The sequence below is a fragment of the Amphiura filiformis genome, chromosome 2 (genome assembly GCF_039555335.1).
Source record: "Amphiura filiformis chromosome 2, Afil_fr2py, whole genome shotgun sequence".
NCBI lineage: Eukaryota > Metazoa > Echinodermata > Ophiuroidea > Amphilepidida > Amphiuridae > Amphiura > Amphiura filiformis.
Window position 1 is genome coordinate 30,810,271 of NC_092629.1, and position 20,014 is coordinate 30,830,284.

Sequence of the window (20,014 nt, forward strand, 5' to 3'; positions counted from 1 at the left end):
CTGCTCAAAATATTGGACCTGCCTGTCGTCTATCACACGGTAGAGGATAGGCAAAATAAAAATTCCTATCGTTTATTCTGTAAGTACCTACATGTCATAAGGCAGCAGGTTTAGTGTGGCCCTATAGCACTATTGCACCCCAAGTGGTGCCAATGACTCTTTCTATTGAACCCTGCAGATATAATGGAGCATATCTACATGTAGTAAACAGGATTAGTGCAAATATACAGGCTATGATAGAAAAGTCACAGCTACCTACATGTATCGGGCCATCATGAGCACTATTATGCCAATAATGTGGTACCTATAAGTATAGCATTTTGTTCCTTTACATAGCACACTGATAGGTAAGACTGCCTGTCACAATAAAACACATTTACTATACACGTTCCTGTATGAGTTTTAAATGTAAACTATATATTCACATATCAGTTAGGGACATGTAAGTTTTTACAAAAATCTAGAACCAAGCAGAAAACATACTGATCTTAAAACTTAGTCACATACAAATACATACACATCTACCCATCATATTACATATTATGTTGCCATTGTAATCAACTGCTTTGCGTACAAACATGATCAGTGTGTCTCTTACTACAACATGTCTTGTGCTATATAGGTTTAACCTTTTTGACAACCTTGCCCATTGCCCTGTTGGGCCAGCTGTTGTGATTTGTAACCAAATGCAAAATTGCAGGGTTTGAACCAGGTTCTACTTTTAGAGTAGGGCCCAGTTGAGGTGGGTGATTTTGTGTAAATCTGGAGCTGCTTGCGACCAACCAAGATCGAGTTAAAACACACTATAACATATATTCTTGCATGCAAAAGACACGGTGTTTTAAAAGTATCTCCTGAAAAGTAGCTCCCAGTCATGATATACCAAGGGCTAAACTGAGAACTATTTCATGGTAACCGGTGGGCAAACAGGGCATAGAGCCTACTTATATTTCCCTTGTTCGCAGCTGACTGGCAAGGATTTCAACTTCCCTTGGAAATTGTCACACACATTTAAAACGTTGAGTGCAAAATACCAACACACAAACATGGCCGAGTAGATACTTTTTGGTCTCATTAATATATATTCATGGTAGAGTCGGTACTGTTTGATTCAACCTCATTGGAATGGATAGCAATACACAAACATGGCGGAGTCGGTACTCTTTGATTCTACCTCATTGATATATATTCATACTTTTTGTTTGAATACCACTATCTCGTTGAGGTCATAACCTGTCACTCCAAACGCTTTGCCATCTGAATCCATAAACTTTGCACCAGTAAGCTGCACATCTGTCACACTGTCTGAATACTCGAGGCTCACCTGAAAATTGTCAAAATTATACAAAGAAAATAATCAGTACGTATAAAGGACTGACCACTTGCAGCAAACAAAATGTACAATGAATTTATGAATAATACATGTAGCGAAAAGGCAAAATTCAATCGACTTGGACAAATGTAATTATTAGACCAATCAGTTTTACTGGTCATCGTCAAGGATGTTTTACTGGCTATTTGCCTGACCAGTATTGGGCTAATTGGGCCAGTTGAGACCATACATCCCATATGGAAGACATGACCCTTAACTTCCACACAGGGGGTGTAGATATCAAATGGGATCAGCCATTCAGGTAAGGAACAAAATCAAAACTCGACCTGTGGTTGACCGTTGGTTCCGTCTGGTTGCTATTGTTCTAGACAATGGTAACCGAATTGAACCGGCGGGTGATCATGTCTTCCATAGAGGTGCATGGATTTCAAATGAAATACTCTGTCAGTGAACAAATCACTGACAAAACTGTCAGCAAGAAAAAAATAGTAAGTTTCTGCATTCAATTGGTTTTGACAGATTAAAAACTCTTTTAAAATCAAGTGTGTGTTCAATATCACTCCGTGTACAGTGCAGAAAAGTGTGTACTTTGCACATGATTTTCTTCGAATGTGTAGAGTTGATGATAGACCGACATGTCTAGTCTCATTGGGATTTCAAGTTGAAATCCATAAACTGGAAGGGAGAGCGTGGCCTAATGGTTAGTGTACTTGCCTTTAGTGCATGAGGTCCCGGGTTCCATTCCCGGTGGTGGAGATTTGCTGGGATATTGACTTGGGGAAAAATATGTCTGAAATTAATTGGTAACCTCAGTAGATTAAATTCAGACTTCCGCTCTCCCCATGGTTATTTCAGAATTGGGAAAATGAATCATGAAAGTAATCCGTCCTTTGGAGGGGATGTTAAGCTGTCGGTCCCGTGTACAGAGAGCCATACCTGTACATGTATCTCGCAGCCAATTTCGAAAAGAGTAGGGTGTTAACCCCTTACTGTTCCCAACCCGTCCCGGTGTTCAAATGGACCCCAATGGAAATAAGCTTCAATAGAGGCTTTCTTGGGTTATCCAGGGTTGTCAAAAACTCGAACAAAACAAATCAAACATGGAAGTCATGACAAAGGGGGTGTAGATTTCAAATTGAGTCACCCATTTCAGGCAGGATTTTCTTTAAGCTTTTTCGTGAAGGGGTAAAAAACCTCTGTATCTAAAAATATTTTACCCTTTCATGATATTTAACATATATGTAAAGAGCATTTGAGGGGAAAAGTGGGTAGCTGAAGGGGCAAAAAACTCCACTGTTAATGTTAATTAAGCATAAAGAAAACCCTGATTTCAGGTAACCTCATTTTGCATTAATTGATGAGAGCATCATAAAAAACAAACCTTAGCACCATTTTCAGCTTTCTGTATGGACCACACCCTGACACAGGTATCTTCTCCAGAGGTTAAAAGCTGTAAAACATGAAACGATATGAAACCAGGACAAATGAGAGTTAGCAACTGGTATGAAAATATGTAAGGGTTGCACGTTGAACATGACACAGCATTCCAGCTCCGCATTTCAGCTTCCATTTCACATCTTACTGCTAAAGCATTTCCCACCCTGATGTGGCAGTGACGTCAGTGCGCATTTCATTGGGCGCTATTGTTCACTCAAAGCGCTGGCGTACGTGCTAAAAGATGCTGCATAGATGCGTGCACGAAACAGCTGCCTCAGGGAAATGCTTTAGTATTACTTGTTTTTATTGTGCTATTCCAGTTGAAATCTATGTATGTACATCCCTTTCGGAAGATGTGACCTAAATCTCTCACACATGGAATATGAATTTCAAATGGGATCACCATAATGGGCAACTCCATTTGAAATCTACACCCCTTCTGTGGGAGATTAAGGTCATGTCTTCTACAGGGGGTGTGTGGATTGAAACTAGAATAACCCATTACTAGCCACTTCCAATGACTGAAACAATCTGTAGATGAGGAGTTTAGATGATGAAAAAACAAAGCCTAGCTGTTCTACGGGTCTGACCGACCCAGCTTTTGTGTTTTGGGATGTCGTTATTGTTATTTTGCTGCGTGCATACAAAATCAGTCCTGATTATTTTGACTAAAAAAATGTTTGGAAAGAAAAAAAGCAAGGTACACCAACTTGACGTGGGGGAACAACTAAAATACAGACTAGACAGAACAAGGGGGGGGGGTCAAAATAGGGATTAGAAGAAAAAGTGTACTAGAACAAGCGATGAAAATCACTGAGCACATATGTAGACAAAAACCAAACAACCAATGTAGGCCTAAAACAGGCAAAGTTCGGTGCCGAGTGCCAAAGTTAAATGGCCAAAATTGCCAATTCCAGAACCCACTGAGGTGTCAGGAAAACAGAACAAAAGTACACTGGAGTGATGAAAATCACTGTGTACATAGTCGACAAACAAAACCTAACAGACAAAAAATCAACCGACGTTTCGAGCAGATAAACTACTCTTCTTCAGGGACAGACGACAAAATATTAAATTAAACAACGAAAACTACATGCTGTAGTTTAAAACAAAATACAAGACAAAAACTGAAGGCAAGTAAAGGGTAGCAAACAAGACAAGCCCAGAGCAACTATAAGCTATGTCTTTACTGTAAGAGAGCATGTTCACTACTAAGTGCAGAGAAGCAATATGCAAATAGACAACTCCAGAGGACAATAGGGTATTGTCCTAATTGACAGGATGTAAATGTCAAGAGGGGTCGCAATCAATAGAAGAGAAATAGATTGAAAAGAGGATATAGGACTAAATAGGAAAAAAGTGTCACTCAAACATATAATAAGAAACCGCATCATCAGTTCCTATCCTGAGGCGCTTCAGAAGAGAAAATATGAAGCAGATTCAACATGTTTAAGACAACTTAGACAAGACGGATTTAGGGATATAGACGAGAGACAAACACGGGGGTCCTAGGTCCGGAACCATGACGGCTGCAGGGGATCACCAGCAAAATCAGAAAAAGTAGGTAATGGTGAATCCAACGGACGAGGACACAAAACACATCAAGGATCAATAAATGATACACGAGGATACCTTGAATATATGAACAACTGGAAAGAAAAAAAGCAAGGTACACCAACTTGACGTGGGGGAACAACTAAAATACAGACTAGACAGAACAAGGGGGGGGGGTCAAAATAGGGATTAGAAGAAAAAGTGTACTAGAACAAGCGATGAAAATCACTGAGCACATATGTAGACAAAAACCAAACAACCAATGTAGGCCTAAAAACAGGCAAAGTTCGGTGCCGAGTGCCAAAGTTAAATGGCCAAAAATTGCCAATTCCAGAACCCACTGAGGTGTCAGGAAAACAGAACAAAAGTACACTGGAGTGATGAAAATCACTGTGTACATAGTCGACAAACAAAACCTAACAGACAAAAAATCAACCGACGTTTCGAGCAGATAAACTACTCTTCTTCAGGGACAGACGACAAAATATTAAATTATACAACGAAAACTACATGCTGTAGTTTAAAACAAAATACAAGACAAAAACTGAAGGCAAGTAAAGGGTAGCAAACAAGACAAGCCCAGAGCAACTATAAGCTATGTCTTTACTGTAAGAGAGCATGTTCACTACTAAGTGCAGAGAAGCAATATGCAAATAGACAACTCCAGAGGACAATAGGGTATTGTCCTAATTGACAGGATGTAAATGTCAAGAGGGGTCGCAATCAATAGAAGAGAAATAGATTGAAAAGAGGATATAGGACTAAATAGGAAAAAAGTGTCACTCAAACATATAATAAGAAACCGCATCATCAGTTCCTATCCTGAGGCGCTTCAGAAGAGAAAATATGAAGCAGATTCAACATGTTTAAGACAACTTAGACAAGACGGATTTAGGGATATAGACGAGAGACAAACACGGGGGGTCCTAGGTCCGGAACCATGACGGCTGCAGGGGATCACCAGCAAAATCAGAAAAAGTAGGTAATGGTGAATCCAACGGACGAGGACACAAAACACATCAAGGATCAATAAATGATACACGAGGATACCTTGAATATATGAACAACTGGAAAGAAAAAAGCAAGGTACACCAACTTGACGTGGGGGAACAACTAAAATACAGACTAGACAGAACAAGGGGGGGTCAAAATAGGGATTAGAAGAAAAAAGTGTACTAGAACAAGCGATGAAAATCACTGAGCACATATGTAGACAAAAACCAAACAACCAATGTAGGCCTAAAAACAGGCAAAGTTCGGTGCCGAGTGCCAAAGTTAAATGGCCAAAAATTGCCAATTCCAGAACCCACTGAGGTGTCAGGAAAACAGAACAAAAGTACACTGGAGTGATGAAAATCACTGTGTACATAGTCGACAAACAAAACCTAACAGACAAAAAATCAACCGACGTTTCGAGCAGATAAACTACTCTTCTTCAGGGACAGACGACAAAATATTAAATTAAACAACGAAAACTACATGCTGTAGTTTAAAACAAAATACAAGACAAAAACTGAAGGCAAGTAAAGGGTAGCAAACAAGACAAGCCCAGAGCAACTATAAGCTATGTCTTTACTGTAAGAGAGCATGTTCACTACTAAGTGCAGAGAAGCAATATGCAAATAGACAACTCCAGAGGACAATAGGGTATTGTCCTAATTGACAGGATGTAAATGTCAAGAGGGGTCGCAATCAATAGAAGAGAAATAGATTGAAAAGAGGATATAGGACTAAATAGGAAAAAAGTGTCACTCAAACATATAATAAGAAACCGCATCATCAGTTCCTATCCTGAGGCGCTTCAGAAGAGAAAATATGAAGCAGATTCAACATGTTTAAGACAACTTAGACAAGACGGATTTAGGGATATAGACGAGAGACAAACACGGGGGGACCTAGGTCCGGAACCATGACGGCTGCAGGGGATCACCAGCAAAATCAGAAAAAGTAGGTAATGGTGAATCCAACGGACGAGGACACAAAACACATCAAGGATCAATAAATGATACACGAGGATACCTTGAATATATGAACAACTGGAAAGAAAAAAAGCAAGGTACACCAACTTGACGTGGGGGAACAACTAAAATACAGACTAGACAGAACAAGGGGGGGGGGGGGTCAAAATAGGGATTAGAAGAAAAAGTGTACTAGAACAAGCGATGAAAATCACTGAGCACATATGTAGACAAAAACCAAACAACCAATGAAGGCCTAAAAACAGGCAAAGTTCGGTGCCGAGTGCCAAAGTTAAATGGCCAAAAATTGCCAATTCCAGAACCCACTGAGGTGTCAGGAAAACAGAACAAAAGTACACTGGAGTGATGAAAATCACTGTGTACATAGTCGACAAACAAAACCTAACAGACAAAAAATCAACCGACGTTTCGAGCAGATAAACTACTCTTCTTCAGGGACAGACGACAAAATATTAAATTATACAACGAAAACTACATGCTGTAGTTTAAAACAAAATACAAGACAAAAACTGAAGGCAAGTAAAGGGTAGCAAACAAGACAAGCCCAGAGCAACTATAAGCTATGTCTTTACTGTAAGAGAGCATGTTCACTACTAAGTGCAGAGAAGCAATATGCAAATAGACAACTCCAGAGGACAATAGGGTATTGTCCTAATTGACAGGATGTAAATGTCAAGAGGGGTCGCAATCAATAGAAGAGAAATAGATTGAAAAGAGGATATAGGACTAAATAGGAAAAAAGTGTCACTCAAACATATAATAAGAAACCGCATCATCAGTTCCTATCCTGAGGCGCTTCAGAAGAGAAAATATGAAGCAGATTCAACATGTTTAAGACAACTTAGACAAGACGGATTTAGGGATATAGACGAGAGACAAACCCGGGGCGTCCTAGGTCCGGAACCATGACGGCTGCAGGGGATCACCAGCAAAATCAGAAAAAGTAGGTAATGGTGAATCCAACGGACGAGGACACAAAACACATCAAGGATCAATAAATGATACACGAGGATACCTTGAATATATGAACAACTGGAAAGAAAAAAAGCAAGGTACACCAACTTGACGTGGGGGAACAACTAAAATACAGACTAGACAGAACAAGGGGGGGTCAAAATAGGGATTAGAAGAAAAAGTGTACTAGAACAAGCGATGAAAATCACTGAGCACATATGTAGACAAAAACCAAACAACCAATGTAGGCCTAAAACAGGCAAAGTTCGGTGCCGAGTGCCAAAGTTAAATGGCCAAAATTGCCAATTCCAGAACCCACTGAGGTGTCAGGAAAACAGAACAAAAGTACACTGGAGTGATGAAAATCACTGTGTACATAGTCGACAAACAAAACCTAACAGACAAAAAATCAACCGACGTTTCGAGCAGATAAACTACTCTTCTTCAGGGACAGACGACAAAATATTAAATTAAACAACGAAAACTACATGCTGTAGTTTAAAACAAAATACAAGACAAAAACTGAAGGCAAGTAAAGGGTAGCAAACAAGACAAGCCCAGAGCAACTATAAGCTATGTCTTTACTGTAAGAGAGCATGTTCACTACTAAGTGCAGAGAAGCAATATGCAAATAGACAACTCCAGAGGACAATAGGGTATTGTCCTAATTGACAGGATGTAAATGTCAAGAGGGTCGCAATCAATAGAAGAGAAATAGATTGAAAAGAGGATATAGGACTAAATAGGAAAAAGTGTCACTCAAACATATAATAAGAAACCGCATCATCAGTTCCTATCCTGAGGCGCTTCAGAAGAGAAAATATGAAGCAGATTCAACATGTTTAAGACAACTTAGACAAGACGGATTTAGGGATATAGACGAGAGACAAACACGGGGGTCCTAGGTCCGGAACCATGACGGCTGCAGGGGATCACCAGCAAAATCAGAAAAAAGTAGGTAATGGTGAATCCAACGGACGAGGACACAAAACACATCAAGGATCAATAAATGATACACGAGGATACCTTGAATATATGAACAACTGGAAAGAAAAAAAGCAAGGTACACCAACTTGACGTGGGGGAACAACTAAAATACAGACTAGACAGAACAAGGGGGGGGTCAAAATAGGGATTAGAAGAAAAAAGTGTACTAGAACAAGCGATGAAAATCACTGAGCACATATGTAGACAAAAACCAAACAACCAATGTAGGCCTAAAACAGGCAAAGTTCGGTGCCGAGTGCCAAAGTTAAATGGCCAAAATTGCCAATTCCAGAACCCACTGAGGTGTCAGGAAAACAGAACAAAAGTACACTGGAGTGATGAAAATCACTGTGTACATAGTCGACAAACAAAACCTAACAGACAAAAAATCAACCGACGTTTCGAGCAGATAAACTACTCTTCTTCAGGGACAGACGACAAAATATTAAATTAAACAACGAAAACTACATGCTGTAGTTTAAAACAAAATACAAGACAAAAACTGAAGGCAAGTAAAGGGTAGCAAACAAGACAAGCCCAGAGCAACTATAAGCTATGTCTTTACTGTAAGAGAGCATGTTCACTACTAAGTGCAGAGAAGCAATATGCAAATAGACAACTCCAGAGGACAATAGGGTATTGTCCTAATTGACAGGATGTAAATGTCAAGAGGGTCGCAATCAATAGAAGAGAAATAGATTGAAAAGAGGATATAGGACTAAATAGGAAAAAAGTGTCACTCAAACATATAATAAGAAACCGCATCATCAGTTCCTATCCTGAGGCGCTTCAGAAGAGAAAATATGAAGCAGATTCAACATGTTTAAGACAACTTAGACAAGACGGATTTAGGGATATAGACGAGAGACAAACACGGGGGGTCCTAGGTCCGGAACCATGACGGCTGCAGGGGATCACCAGCAAAATCAGAAAAAGTAGGTAATGGTGAATCCAACGGACGAGGACACAAAACACATCAAGGATCAATAAATGATACACGAGGATACCTTGAATATATGAACAACTGGAAAGAAAAAAGCAAGGTACACCAACTTGACGTGGGGGAACAACTAAAATACAGACTAGGCAGTATGAAGTGGGGGGTCAAAATAGGGATTAGAAGAAAAAGTGTACTAGAACAAGCGATGAAAATCACTGAGCACATATGTAGACAAAAACCAAACAACCAATGTAGGCCTACAAACAGGCAAAGTTCGGTGCCGAGTGCCAAAGTTAAATGAAAAAAAATTGCCAATTCCAGAACCCACTGAGGTGTCAGGAAAACAGAACAAAAGTACACTGGAGTGATGAAAATCACTGTGTACATAGTCGACAAACAAAACCTAACAGACAAAAAATCAACCGACGTTTCGAGCAGATAAACTACTCTTCTTCAGGGACAGACGACAAAATATTAAATTAAACAACGAAAACTACATGCTGTAGTTTAAAACAAAATACAAGACAAAAACTGAAGGCAAGTAAAGGGTAGCAAACAAGACAAGCCCAGAGCAACTATAAGCTATGTCTTTACTGTAAGAGAGCATGTTCACTACTAAGTGCAGAGAAGCAATATGCAAATAGACAACTCCAGAGGACAATAGGGTATTGGGTCAGTCCATATCAAAACAGATTGAGTGTACACCCACCCTCTTGGATTTTGCTCTCCTTTGGCTCAGGGGTACCTTTCATGGACCCCTAGGTGAGGTCACAAGAAAAAAATTCAAATTCAATTTCGTTTCCGAATGGCGGGCCATCTAAGTTTGGCGACCTTGACCAAAATTGGGAATTTAGGGTGTCCAAATGACAAAGCGCTCTCTTTGAGAGGCATTTTCTTCTTAATTAAATCAGTTGTGACCCTCTTTTTGAATGTGGTCACTCACTGGCTGTGTCTGAAATGCCTAATGCCAAAAAAGATTGATTTCGGAATTTCGTTGGGATTTCAGGGGGGTCAAAATCAGCACTTCGTACTGTTCAATCAAATTATCTTTGATTTTGAAGGACCCATGATAATGTCACAGTGCACTTATAGGTCCTAATTATGTTCAGAATGGATTAACCATGTGCCAATGTCTATGATCAATTCAAAAAGAGAAATTTCTTGACCCCTACAGAATTTTAGGCCCCCTAAAGTGGTTCAGCCACAAATGGCGCTTAAAATCGGCAAATTTTGACACCTAATAACTTTAGGTGTACACCAGATATGAATTTCTAGTCTTTTGCATCTGAAAGAATGTAGTCTAATGTTACTAGGAACATAAGATTTGTTTTGTATTTTTGTGTTTTGATACTAAGTTGATGGTCCCAAAAATCCCAATTTTTGACTAATAATGTACAGGTTATGGGTACAAAATGTCAATTTCAACATACCCTTTTTTCTATTTTTGATCACTTTATAGCAAATTGTCTTATTTATCCTGTTATTATATAGTTAACAACGTCCGATTTTGGTGTCTAATTATGTTTTCTTGCATGAGAAATATAACTACATAACTTAAAAACTGTACAAGGAACCAATGACCTCCTTATTACAATATGGATGCTTTTGGCAGCCATGTTGCAAAAGAGGGTCGTCGGTTCCTTGTATAGTTTATTAATTTGCTTAACTTTGTATTTCTCATGCAAGAAAACATATATAATTAGACACCAAAATTACCAAAATCAGACGTTGTTAACTACTATGGTCAGAATTCAAAAGGTCGTTGACCTATGAACATTTTTTTTCGTCATAGCGCCCTCCTGAAAGGTCTGACACATAACAAACTATACATTTTGGAATCCTCATGACCATACGAGTAATTTGATATATTACTTGACATAATTGGGAGCATTCTGAACATTTGACCCCCATAACCTGTACTTTGCATGTACATCGTTGCCAGGAAGTGCATTTTTGACCCCCTTAAAAATCCATACAGAGGATTAGAAAGTAGTTTTTTCTTATTACTTGACTCAAACGCAACTTGAAATATCAGGATAAATAATACAAATGGCTATAAAGTGATCAAAAATATAAAAAAATATTATACTAAAATTGGCATTTTGTACCGTATCCTGTATGCATGGTATGTTAGGCAAAAATGACTATTTTGAAAGCGTCAACTTAATACTAAAACACAAAAATACAAAACAAATCTTATGTTCCAAGTAACATTAAACTACATTCTTTCAGATGCAAAAGACTAGAAATTCATATCTGGTGTACACCAAAAGTTATTAGGGGTCAAAATTTGCCGATTTTAAGCGCCATTTGTGGCTGAACCACTTTAGGGGTGGCCTAAAATTCTGTAGGGACAAGACAAGTCTCTTTTTTTGAATTGCTCATAGACATTGGCATATGGTTAATCCATTCTGAACATAATTAGGACCTATAAGTGCACTGTGACATTATCATGGGTCCTTCAAAATCAAGATAATTTGATTGAACAGTACGAAGTGCTGATTTTGACCCCTCTGAAATCCCAACGAAATTCCGAAATCTATCTTTTTTGGCATTAGGTATTTCAGACACAGCCAGTGAGTGACCACATTCAAAAAGAGGATCACAACTGATTCAATTAAGAAGAAAGTGCCCCTCAAAGAGAGCACTTTGTCATTTGGACCCCTTAAATTCCCAATTTTGGTCGAGGTCGCCAAACTTTGATTGCCCGCCATTCGCAAACGAAATGGAATATGAATTTTTTTCTTGTGACCTCACCTAGGGATCCATGAAAGGTACCCCTGAGCCAAAGGAGAGCAAAATCCAAGAGGGTGGGTGTACACTCAATCTGTTTTGATATGGACTGAGCCTATTGTCCTAATTGACAGGATGTAAATGTCAAGAGGGGTCGCAATCAATAGAAGAGAAATAGATTGAAAAGAGGATATAGGACTAAATAGGAAAAAAGTGTCACTCAAACATATAATAAGAAACCGCATCATCAGTTCCTATCCTGAGGCGCTTCAGAAGAGAAAATATGAAGCAGATTCAACATGTTTAAGACAACTTAGACAAGACGGATTTAGGGATATAGACGAGAGACAAACACGGGGGGTCCTAGGTCCGGAACCATGACGGCTGCAGGGGATCACCAGCAAAATCAGAAAAAGTAGGTAATGGTGAATCCAACGGACGAGGACACAAAACACATCAAGGATCAATAAATGATACACGAGGATACCTTGAATATATGAACAACTGGAAAAAAAAAGCAAGGTACACCAACTTGACGTGGGGGAACAACTAAAATACAGACTAGACAGAACAAGGGGGGGGGGTCAAAATAGGGATTAGAAGAAAAAGTGTACTAGAACAAGCGATGAAAATCACTGAGCACATATGTAGACAAAAACCAAACAACCAATGTAGGCCTAAAAACAGGCAAAGTTCGGTGCCGAGTGCCAAAGTTAAATGGCCAAAAATTGCCAATTCCAGAACCCACTGAGGTGTCAGGAAAACAGAACAAAAGTACACTGGAGTGATGAAAATCACTGTGTACATAGTCGACAAACAAAACCTAACAGACAAAAAATCAACCGACGTTTCGAGCAGATAAACTACTCTTCTTCAGGGACAGACGACAAAATATTAAATTAAACAACGAAAACTACATGCTGTAGTTTAAAACAAAATACAAGACAAAAACTGAAGGCAAGTAAAGGGTAGCAAACAAGACAAGCCCAGAGCAACTATAAGCTATGTCTTTACTGTAAGAGAGCATGTTCACTACTAAGTGCAGAGAAGCAATATGTTGGTGATTTTTAAGAGTTTTTACCATCATTTGCAAAAAATAAAATAAAAATGAACAGGTTTTTTTTCACCTGCTTTGTTCTTACCAAGCCAGTAGAAGGTGCTACATCAATAGCATGAATCCATTTAGCATGGGCACAGATCTCCACCATCATATGTCCTTTATCGGAATCAAACAGACGCACATGTCCGGTACCATACCCAGCGATAACTAAGTCATCATACAGACACACAGAAGAACAGCTGGTCCTGAAATATGGAGGAAAACAGGCTTTATGAACAGTGATGCAAGCAGATGCATATAACAATATATATCACAGAATTCCATTCACAAGCATATATGACTCTAAATGAGGGTTTTTTTATGAAAGAGATGAAAGGCACACACCATTATTTGTAATTTGAGCAACTATATTACCGATACAGGCAGCTGTACAAGCATGTATACTGTAAGACCAATATATTATAATGTTTTTGTGGAAGGTGTCTGCCTTTTGTCTCTTTCGTCAAAAAAATAAACCTCATTTAGAGGCATATATAAAATAGATCACAGTTGTATCCTTGTGGTACACTATACTAGATTCTATATGTAACTGTACACGGCGAATGAGCCGTAAATGTCCTAAATTGTATTCTGAGTTACAGTGTAAAATGTGCATGAAGGTCATATTCATAGGTAACTCAAGTTGGTGCGGCAAATATTTTTAATTAGCTTTGGTCTTTGTTTGCTTTGGCTAAATCCTGTTCAAGTGGTGGGTTACAAAGCATTGTATATTGTCTAGGTATGTATATTAACCAACAATGAACTGTTGACTTGTGGATGATTTGAAATGGCAGCCAATTATGACTGTTTGATATTTATTACCAGCAATGTGGAAAAAGAGACACATGTAGAACCGAAAAAAGGTACCGTTTTGTTGAAGGAGCACCGTTCAACAAACCATAACCCCTCTTCTGGATGTTGTTTGAAGTCAAATGATATACCATTTTAAAGCTTACTATATATATTTTAGAAACACAAAATAAAACTAAATTGACCGGGGACAAATTTACGGCTCATTCATGGTGTACGGTCATATATTACGTTGGAGTATTGTTGGGAAAAAGTTGGAGTACTGGACCTCGATCATTGTCTGAAATAGGCAATGGACTTAAGTATTATGGACCACATATGTAACCTGGTGGAACACACCACTCACCCTGAACCATTAATTCTAGTTATCTGCTTAAACTTCTCTCCACCTTCCCAAATAGTGATACATCCGCTGTCATCACCTGATGCCATCTTGGTGCCTTGTCCAGCCATGTCACTGATAGCATAGTTGTGTCCAGTCAACGTCTCTGAGAGCATAATGTTAGTACCCCTTGCTGGTATTGAGAATACTAAGATACTACCTTGTGATGTCCCTGAAATAATGTAAAACCAATATGAAATAAGAATTACATTAAACTATCCATGAACAGTAGTCTAACAGTACTTTGAAATTGAGAGAGTTTAAGTGCTTTGTTATAAGCCATGCACTTACGGCCTTCTGGAAGTCAACTGTTGCTATGCTCAAGGTCTTAGCTAGCCACCTGTCCAGTGCGTCCACCCATCATTTTAGACAGAAAACAAGCACGTAGAAGAAGAATTATAATGTTGTATAAAGAAAATTTAATACACACATTTTTGGGCCTCACCCTTCATCAGGTGACAGTATATGGTGTTGTGAGGCCTACACCATAGAAACATTTAAAACCCGATTCAAAATATGACCATGAGTGCATGGATAAAAGATTATAAGCGACACACACATTGATGAAGGATTTTAGACAAGCAGATTGCTCCTGGGACAGGCAAATATGCTGGTGACATATGCTAAATTCAAAAAGTAGGCCTAATGATTGAATAAGAACTGTGAACTCGAAACAAGACCAGACTATTAAATAAATCAAGGCTATAGCTATTTGAACTGGCTGAACCCCATGGGGCAGAGGTCTGGTTTATGTTTTCAGGGTCAATTTTTTGACAGGCAGTTTTGCTGAAAATGATGAGCACTTGTAAATCCTAGCTAAGATCCCGGTCCTTGGTATGACAAGATGAAATGGCATACTTACCTACTGCTATGTATGCATCCCCTACAACAGCAATTCCTCTTGCAAACAAAAATCCTGTCAAAATGAAAGTGCACAAAATAGAAAAGGTTGATAGATTCCATGAAGTGACAGTCAAACAAAAGGGGTCACATGTGCTGAAGTCAGTATTTAATAATTTATTGCTGAAAAATTTCTTTGCCAAATTATGGGCTATTCCAGTCCAAATGGAAGACAAAACCTTAATCCTCGACACAGGGAGCGCAGGGATTAAGTTTAAAGGCGAGCAAGTGTGATCGCACACGATCACACACCTTGAATCGCCTGTCTGAGTTCGATTAATAGCACACCTCAATTCCTATTACTTCTTTTATATCAAGTGAAATTTAATAGCACACCTGAAAGCTTGCCTTAACATTTCCAGAAGTGTGATTTGTAGCACGACTATTATTTTCAAAACACAACTCCAGGGCTACTTGAATGGGGGACTCCATTCAAAATCTACACCCCTGTGTGGAAATTAAGGTCATGTCTGTCATAGGGGGTGTGTGGATTTCAAATAGAATATCCCAATGTTCCCTACCTGCCGCTGGATCTGCATTACTTAATGCATGCCAGAACACCAATGCTGACCCATCTGACTCAAATATCTGAAACAAATGAAACAAAGCTCAATTAACAAGACATCATTAACATTTCATACATAACAGTGTGTGTGGTTGGTCAGAAGCCAGCCGTAAACAATGTAAATGCCCAGTGACCCGGATGTGCGATCCCCTGGTAGCTAGGAAAATGAAGGAAAATCACAAAATAACATTACTTGTTTTGTTCTTTTTATTATTTTGATGAAATAAGAACCACAAAATGTTCTAGTATAAACAACCATTTAGTCATGAAAATATACGAATATGCATTTCATGGTAATCTTAGGGTGCACATTTCTCCAAAAAATAGTTAAAGATTTGATCTTGATGCAGATTTCTTTTTAACTTTACAATGTCTGTATAAACATGGTAAAAATAAAAGCTTAAGGTTGTTGATCCCCATTTTACCCCATCAACATTAAGGAATTTAGCATGAGAATAAGATTGAACTCTAATAATGCCCAAGTAATTGTGACACAGATTTTTGCTAGTACCCGATGGAATTATTCAATAAAGAATGTATCGAATGGGCATCTTTTTTGAAAACTTCCAGTTCATGTGAAAAATTCCAACCTTTGAAGGGAAACTTCCTGATCCAGCCTCATTCTCCAACATACCATTACTGTTCTCCAAAAAAAGTTTAGACCATAAATGCGTAATTTGCAAATTCAATGTCTGAATTGCACTTTTTGAAATAAGTTTATTGTGGATAAAAATAAAAAGAGGATGCTATAGTATCATGAAATGCCCTAAATATAATTTCTTGGATAGTATTCTACATACCTGGATGCCCGTTGATAACACATCACTAACAGTGATCTTGATGGCAAGGAACAGAATTTGGCCTGTCAGAACAAAAGAAATAATTCTTAGTATAAAAAAGCTGGAACAACATAAGTCAGCAGAAGTTACTAGTACATACACTACACATACACTTACACAGTGTCATACTTCAGCGAATCCGACTAGATTTTGAATGCAATGGTCTCTAGCCTAGCCCTAGAGTAGAATGCAAAGCTATCGGTGACAGTAGGCAAATTAATGGCTCGACTTGGACTAGACGGAACTCATAAGTCATAACATCACAGATTGATGTAGAATGGCATCAATGGCACAGCTGGGCTCTCAGGCAGCACATACGCAAACTGTGTTTTGCGCCGTTTTGCGTGTCTGACCCACGCTTTTCTGATTTTATGTGAGCGTAAGTTTGGACTTTATTGACTCACACAGTAACAAAAAACAAATAATTCCCACCTATTTACGAGCTGATCATAGTATAGTAAGTACATGTAAATTAAATTCATCGTCACTGATCATTTATCGGCGGTACGGTACTTCTGATTCTGAAGACAATCACAATGGAAGATCATGACATGTATTGTATGAACTTGAAGACATGAACTGACGAAGATGGTCATCATGACTGACAGCAGGGGGGTGACACTCTTATTCACATTTTCATTTTACAACGCAAACCTATATCGAATCCCGGTGGTTTGCGAATAATGAAATGTCCGCATCCCAGATCAATTAAACCCTGGTATGAATTATTTATTAGCTTTCGCCACGATCCGTTTTGCAATAACATAAAAGCACTTCAAATAACAGCCCATTGAGTTCAATGAACTACGCCTGAAACCGATAGTGCCCGTAGAAGAAGCTCTAGCTCCCATTGACCTCTATACAGGTCAGTGAGCTCTCCATACACAAATGAACAAGTACAATAGGACAAGGCCAGCACCTATGACCTGCTTAGTGACATGTTATTTTGAAGTCTTCTAAAGCTTAATATCTTGAAGATTAGTATTCGTTTGTACATATGGACTGCGCATTTATGATGCAAAATATTAGTTCTTATATAAAATTACAAAATATTGGTATTATGACACACGGTATAGGTGATATAAAACGACTATATAAAATCATATGTCATCATGGCGTCATGTCAAAGGTTCATTATATCCCGTATGTTTGTCTAAATTAATTAATATTTTCAGAACAATTTCTACACCCATTTAATATGTACTCAGGTGGAAACCGACTTTTTTTAATTTTCATTTGAACTTTTTATGTAACAAATTCAGGTTTTTCCATTGCGCGCGCTGCCGGGCAATACAAATTTAATGCTAACATTGAATAAACGCGGAATTAAGAATATGCGTTTCTAGTATATACAGCGTCTGATGTGGCGCAATGGTTAGAGCATTGGACTCATGATCGTAAGGTTGTGGGTTCGAACCCCATCTCGGCCATTGCTTCTACTCAACAGACCCTAGAGTAATCATTGTACCGCCCAAAATGGACCATCAGGCTATGATGTTTCCAAATAGACGTAAAAGTTTGTAGAAATTGACCCTGTGTCAGCTTGGTGAAATGGCGATGAAAATCGCCCCTGCCGAGTTCCTCCGGGAGTTTCCAATAAGACAGACAGACAGACAGACTCTACCTGAGGACCTAGCCTGAGTCCCATGGGCTCCAAGAATGGCTCTCCATACACAAATGAACAAATACAATGAAGGGACGCCATTGCTCTCCATACACAAATGAACAAATACAATGGAGAGTACGACTGCCATGCAAATGAGCCAAGTGTCCTTTCAAGGTATGCTCTGTGCTGACAGCCAGTAGGCTTATAAAATCACATTGAAACTTAGAACTGAAAAATAAAAAAAAATTCTCATGCTCAAGTTTCCTTAATCAAGAAATCTCCAAACATTACCTGTAGAATCATAGTTAATTGAGACAACGCAGCACTTGGTTCCTTGCATGCAACCTGTTTGTGATTCACATTCATTGTATCATTGGAGCAATTCGCCAGACAAACAGTCGATTTGTGCACCACGCCATAGCTCGCCATGTTCTTCTCGGGCATCGCCAACACTGATAAATTGTTATAAAGCAGAGAGGCACTGCCTTTGATGTGTAAAGGTTTTGCTTTCTGATACATTTTGGTGTTTTATTTAAGCCTAAAATCCGGTTTCTATGGAATTTTTGCAGCGGCGTCTGGGTGACAGCTGTTTGAAACAGCCCGTATCCCGATAATGTGATTCTCTGCGTTTACTTTGCTCCGCTTTGCTCAGGCTGGACTATTGCATGATAAAGAAAAAGGATACCAGGGCCGATATTCATAAAGCCTTGCTAAATTAGCAACCAACTAGTGCTTAGCAAGATGCTAAATCCACTAGTTGATAGCTACGTAGCAATCAACTAATTTCTTATTCATAAAACCTTGCTAAACACTTTGCTAACTAGCTATCAACTAGAAATATTTAGCTGATAACTTATTTGGGTGTTTTGGGTGCTATGGCCTTCAACAGTATTGTGTAACATCTAATACAATAGGCTTATATAATACATGTCTATTATACTTGAGCTCTGAACCACAGTCAAAATGATCAAAATGTAATGACTCATTGCTGATGGTCTTCATTGAGATTTCGTTAATAAAATTACATGTGTATTTTGTAAGCTATATAGGCCTACAAGGTTGTTACGGCAAATTAAATTAAAAAAGATACTCTGAACAAGTAAAGTTCATATACATGTTAAGTCCTTGGTTTGTTGTAAAAACATACTATACATACTACATTGCTTCATCAAATAGAAAACAACATGCATCCACTTAACGCTGCTCATTTAGCTTCATGAGCAACACTGTGTAAATAATATTAGATAATTTAATAGCATATGATATATCTTGCTTGTTTTCTTGACAATATCCAAGCATGATTTATCTTTATCAAATTGACATATAATTTGTTATTGAAAATAAGTCATGCATCTTTACCAAAGAGAACATTGGTAACATGTCTCCAAAATATATATTTTACGTATCAAACAATTGAACAGAATTGCTTCGATTGAACATATCTGCTTAACTAAAGATTACTTGCTATATCATAATCATTTTTCTTGTGCAAATTTGGTTAAACAATACTGGCTTAGTTCAATGTTTATTCATTCACCCTAAATTTGTTGTGTGTTTTTAAGACAGTTTCTTATGTGTAAAACACACTGAAGACCTCAGAAACAGAATATTCTGAGAACATTATTTTTCATAATTGACAACAGTTAATATGAAATTAAAACAATAAATCATGTCAAACTTAGTTCAAAATCATTAAGACTAGTTGTCAACTAGTGACTTAGCGCTGCCCCAGATCAACTCTAAGTTTTGGCAAAATTTTAGAATGTTGCTAACTCTAACTGGGTTTTATGAATAAGAATTAGCAATCAGCTAGGCTTAGCAGCTTGCTAAAGTCAATTTTAGCTGTCAACTAGGCCTAGCGTGGTTTTATGAATATCAGCCCAGCATGTTAATTGA

The 20,014-nt window shown here is 38.4% G+C and overlaps 1 protein-coding gene across 1 annotated transcript; it reads right to left on the bottom strand.

Moving 5' to 3' along the window:
• Positions 1-34: 34 nt before the first annotated feature.
• On the bottom strand, positions 35-18,723 carry LOC140146084 (WD repeat domain 54-like). The gene is made up of 8 exons (XM_072167836.1): positions 18,410-18,723; positions 16,470-16,535; positions 15,630-15,696; positions 15,071-15,124; positions 14,173-14,380; positions 13,060-13,222; positions 2,715-2,783; positions 35-1,324 (listed from the first exon to the last, which is right to left on the bottom strand). Exons 1-8 carry the CDS (start codon positions 18,635-18,637, stop codon positions 1,190-1,192), a joined length of 990 nt encoding a protein of 329 aa, XP_072023937.1. The 5' UTR covers positions 18,638-18,723; the 3' UTR covers positions 35-1,189.
• Positions 18,724-20,014: the final 1,291 nt, after the last annotated feature.

What these genes read in the sequence shown, in the direction of transcription:
- LOC140146084 (XM_072167836.1), bottom strand. Translation starts at nt 18,637, where the DNA reads ATGTATCAGAAAGCAAAACCTTTACACATCAAAGGCAGTGCCTCTCTG. An exon ending in GGATGCATACATAGCAGTAG is followed by an intron (nt 14,381 to 15,070) that starts GTAAGTATGCCA and finishes ACATTATTTCAG; the next exon opens with GGACATCACAAGGTAGTATC. An exon ending in TAGCACCTTCTACTGGCTTG is followed by an intron (nt 2,784 to 13,059) that starts GTAAGAACAAAG and finishes CATGTTTTACAG; the next exon opens with CTTTTAACCTCTGGAGAAGA.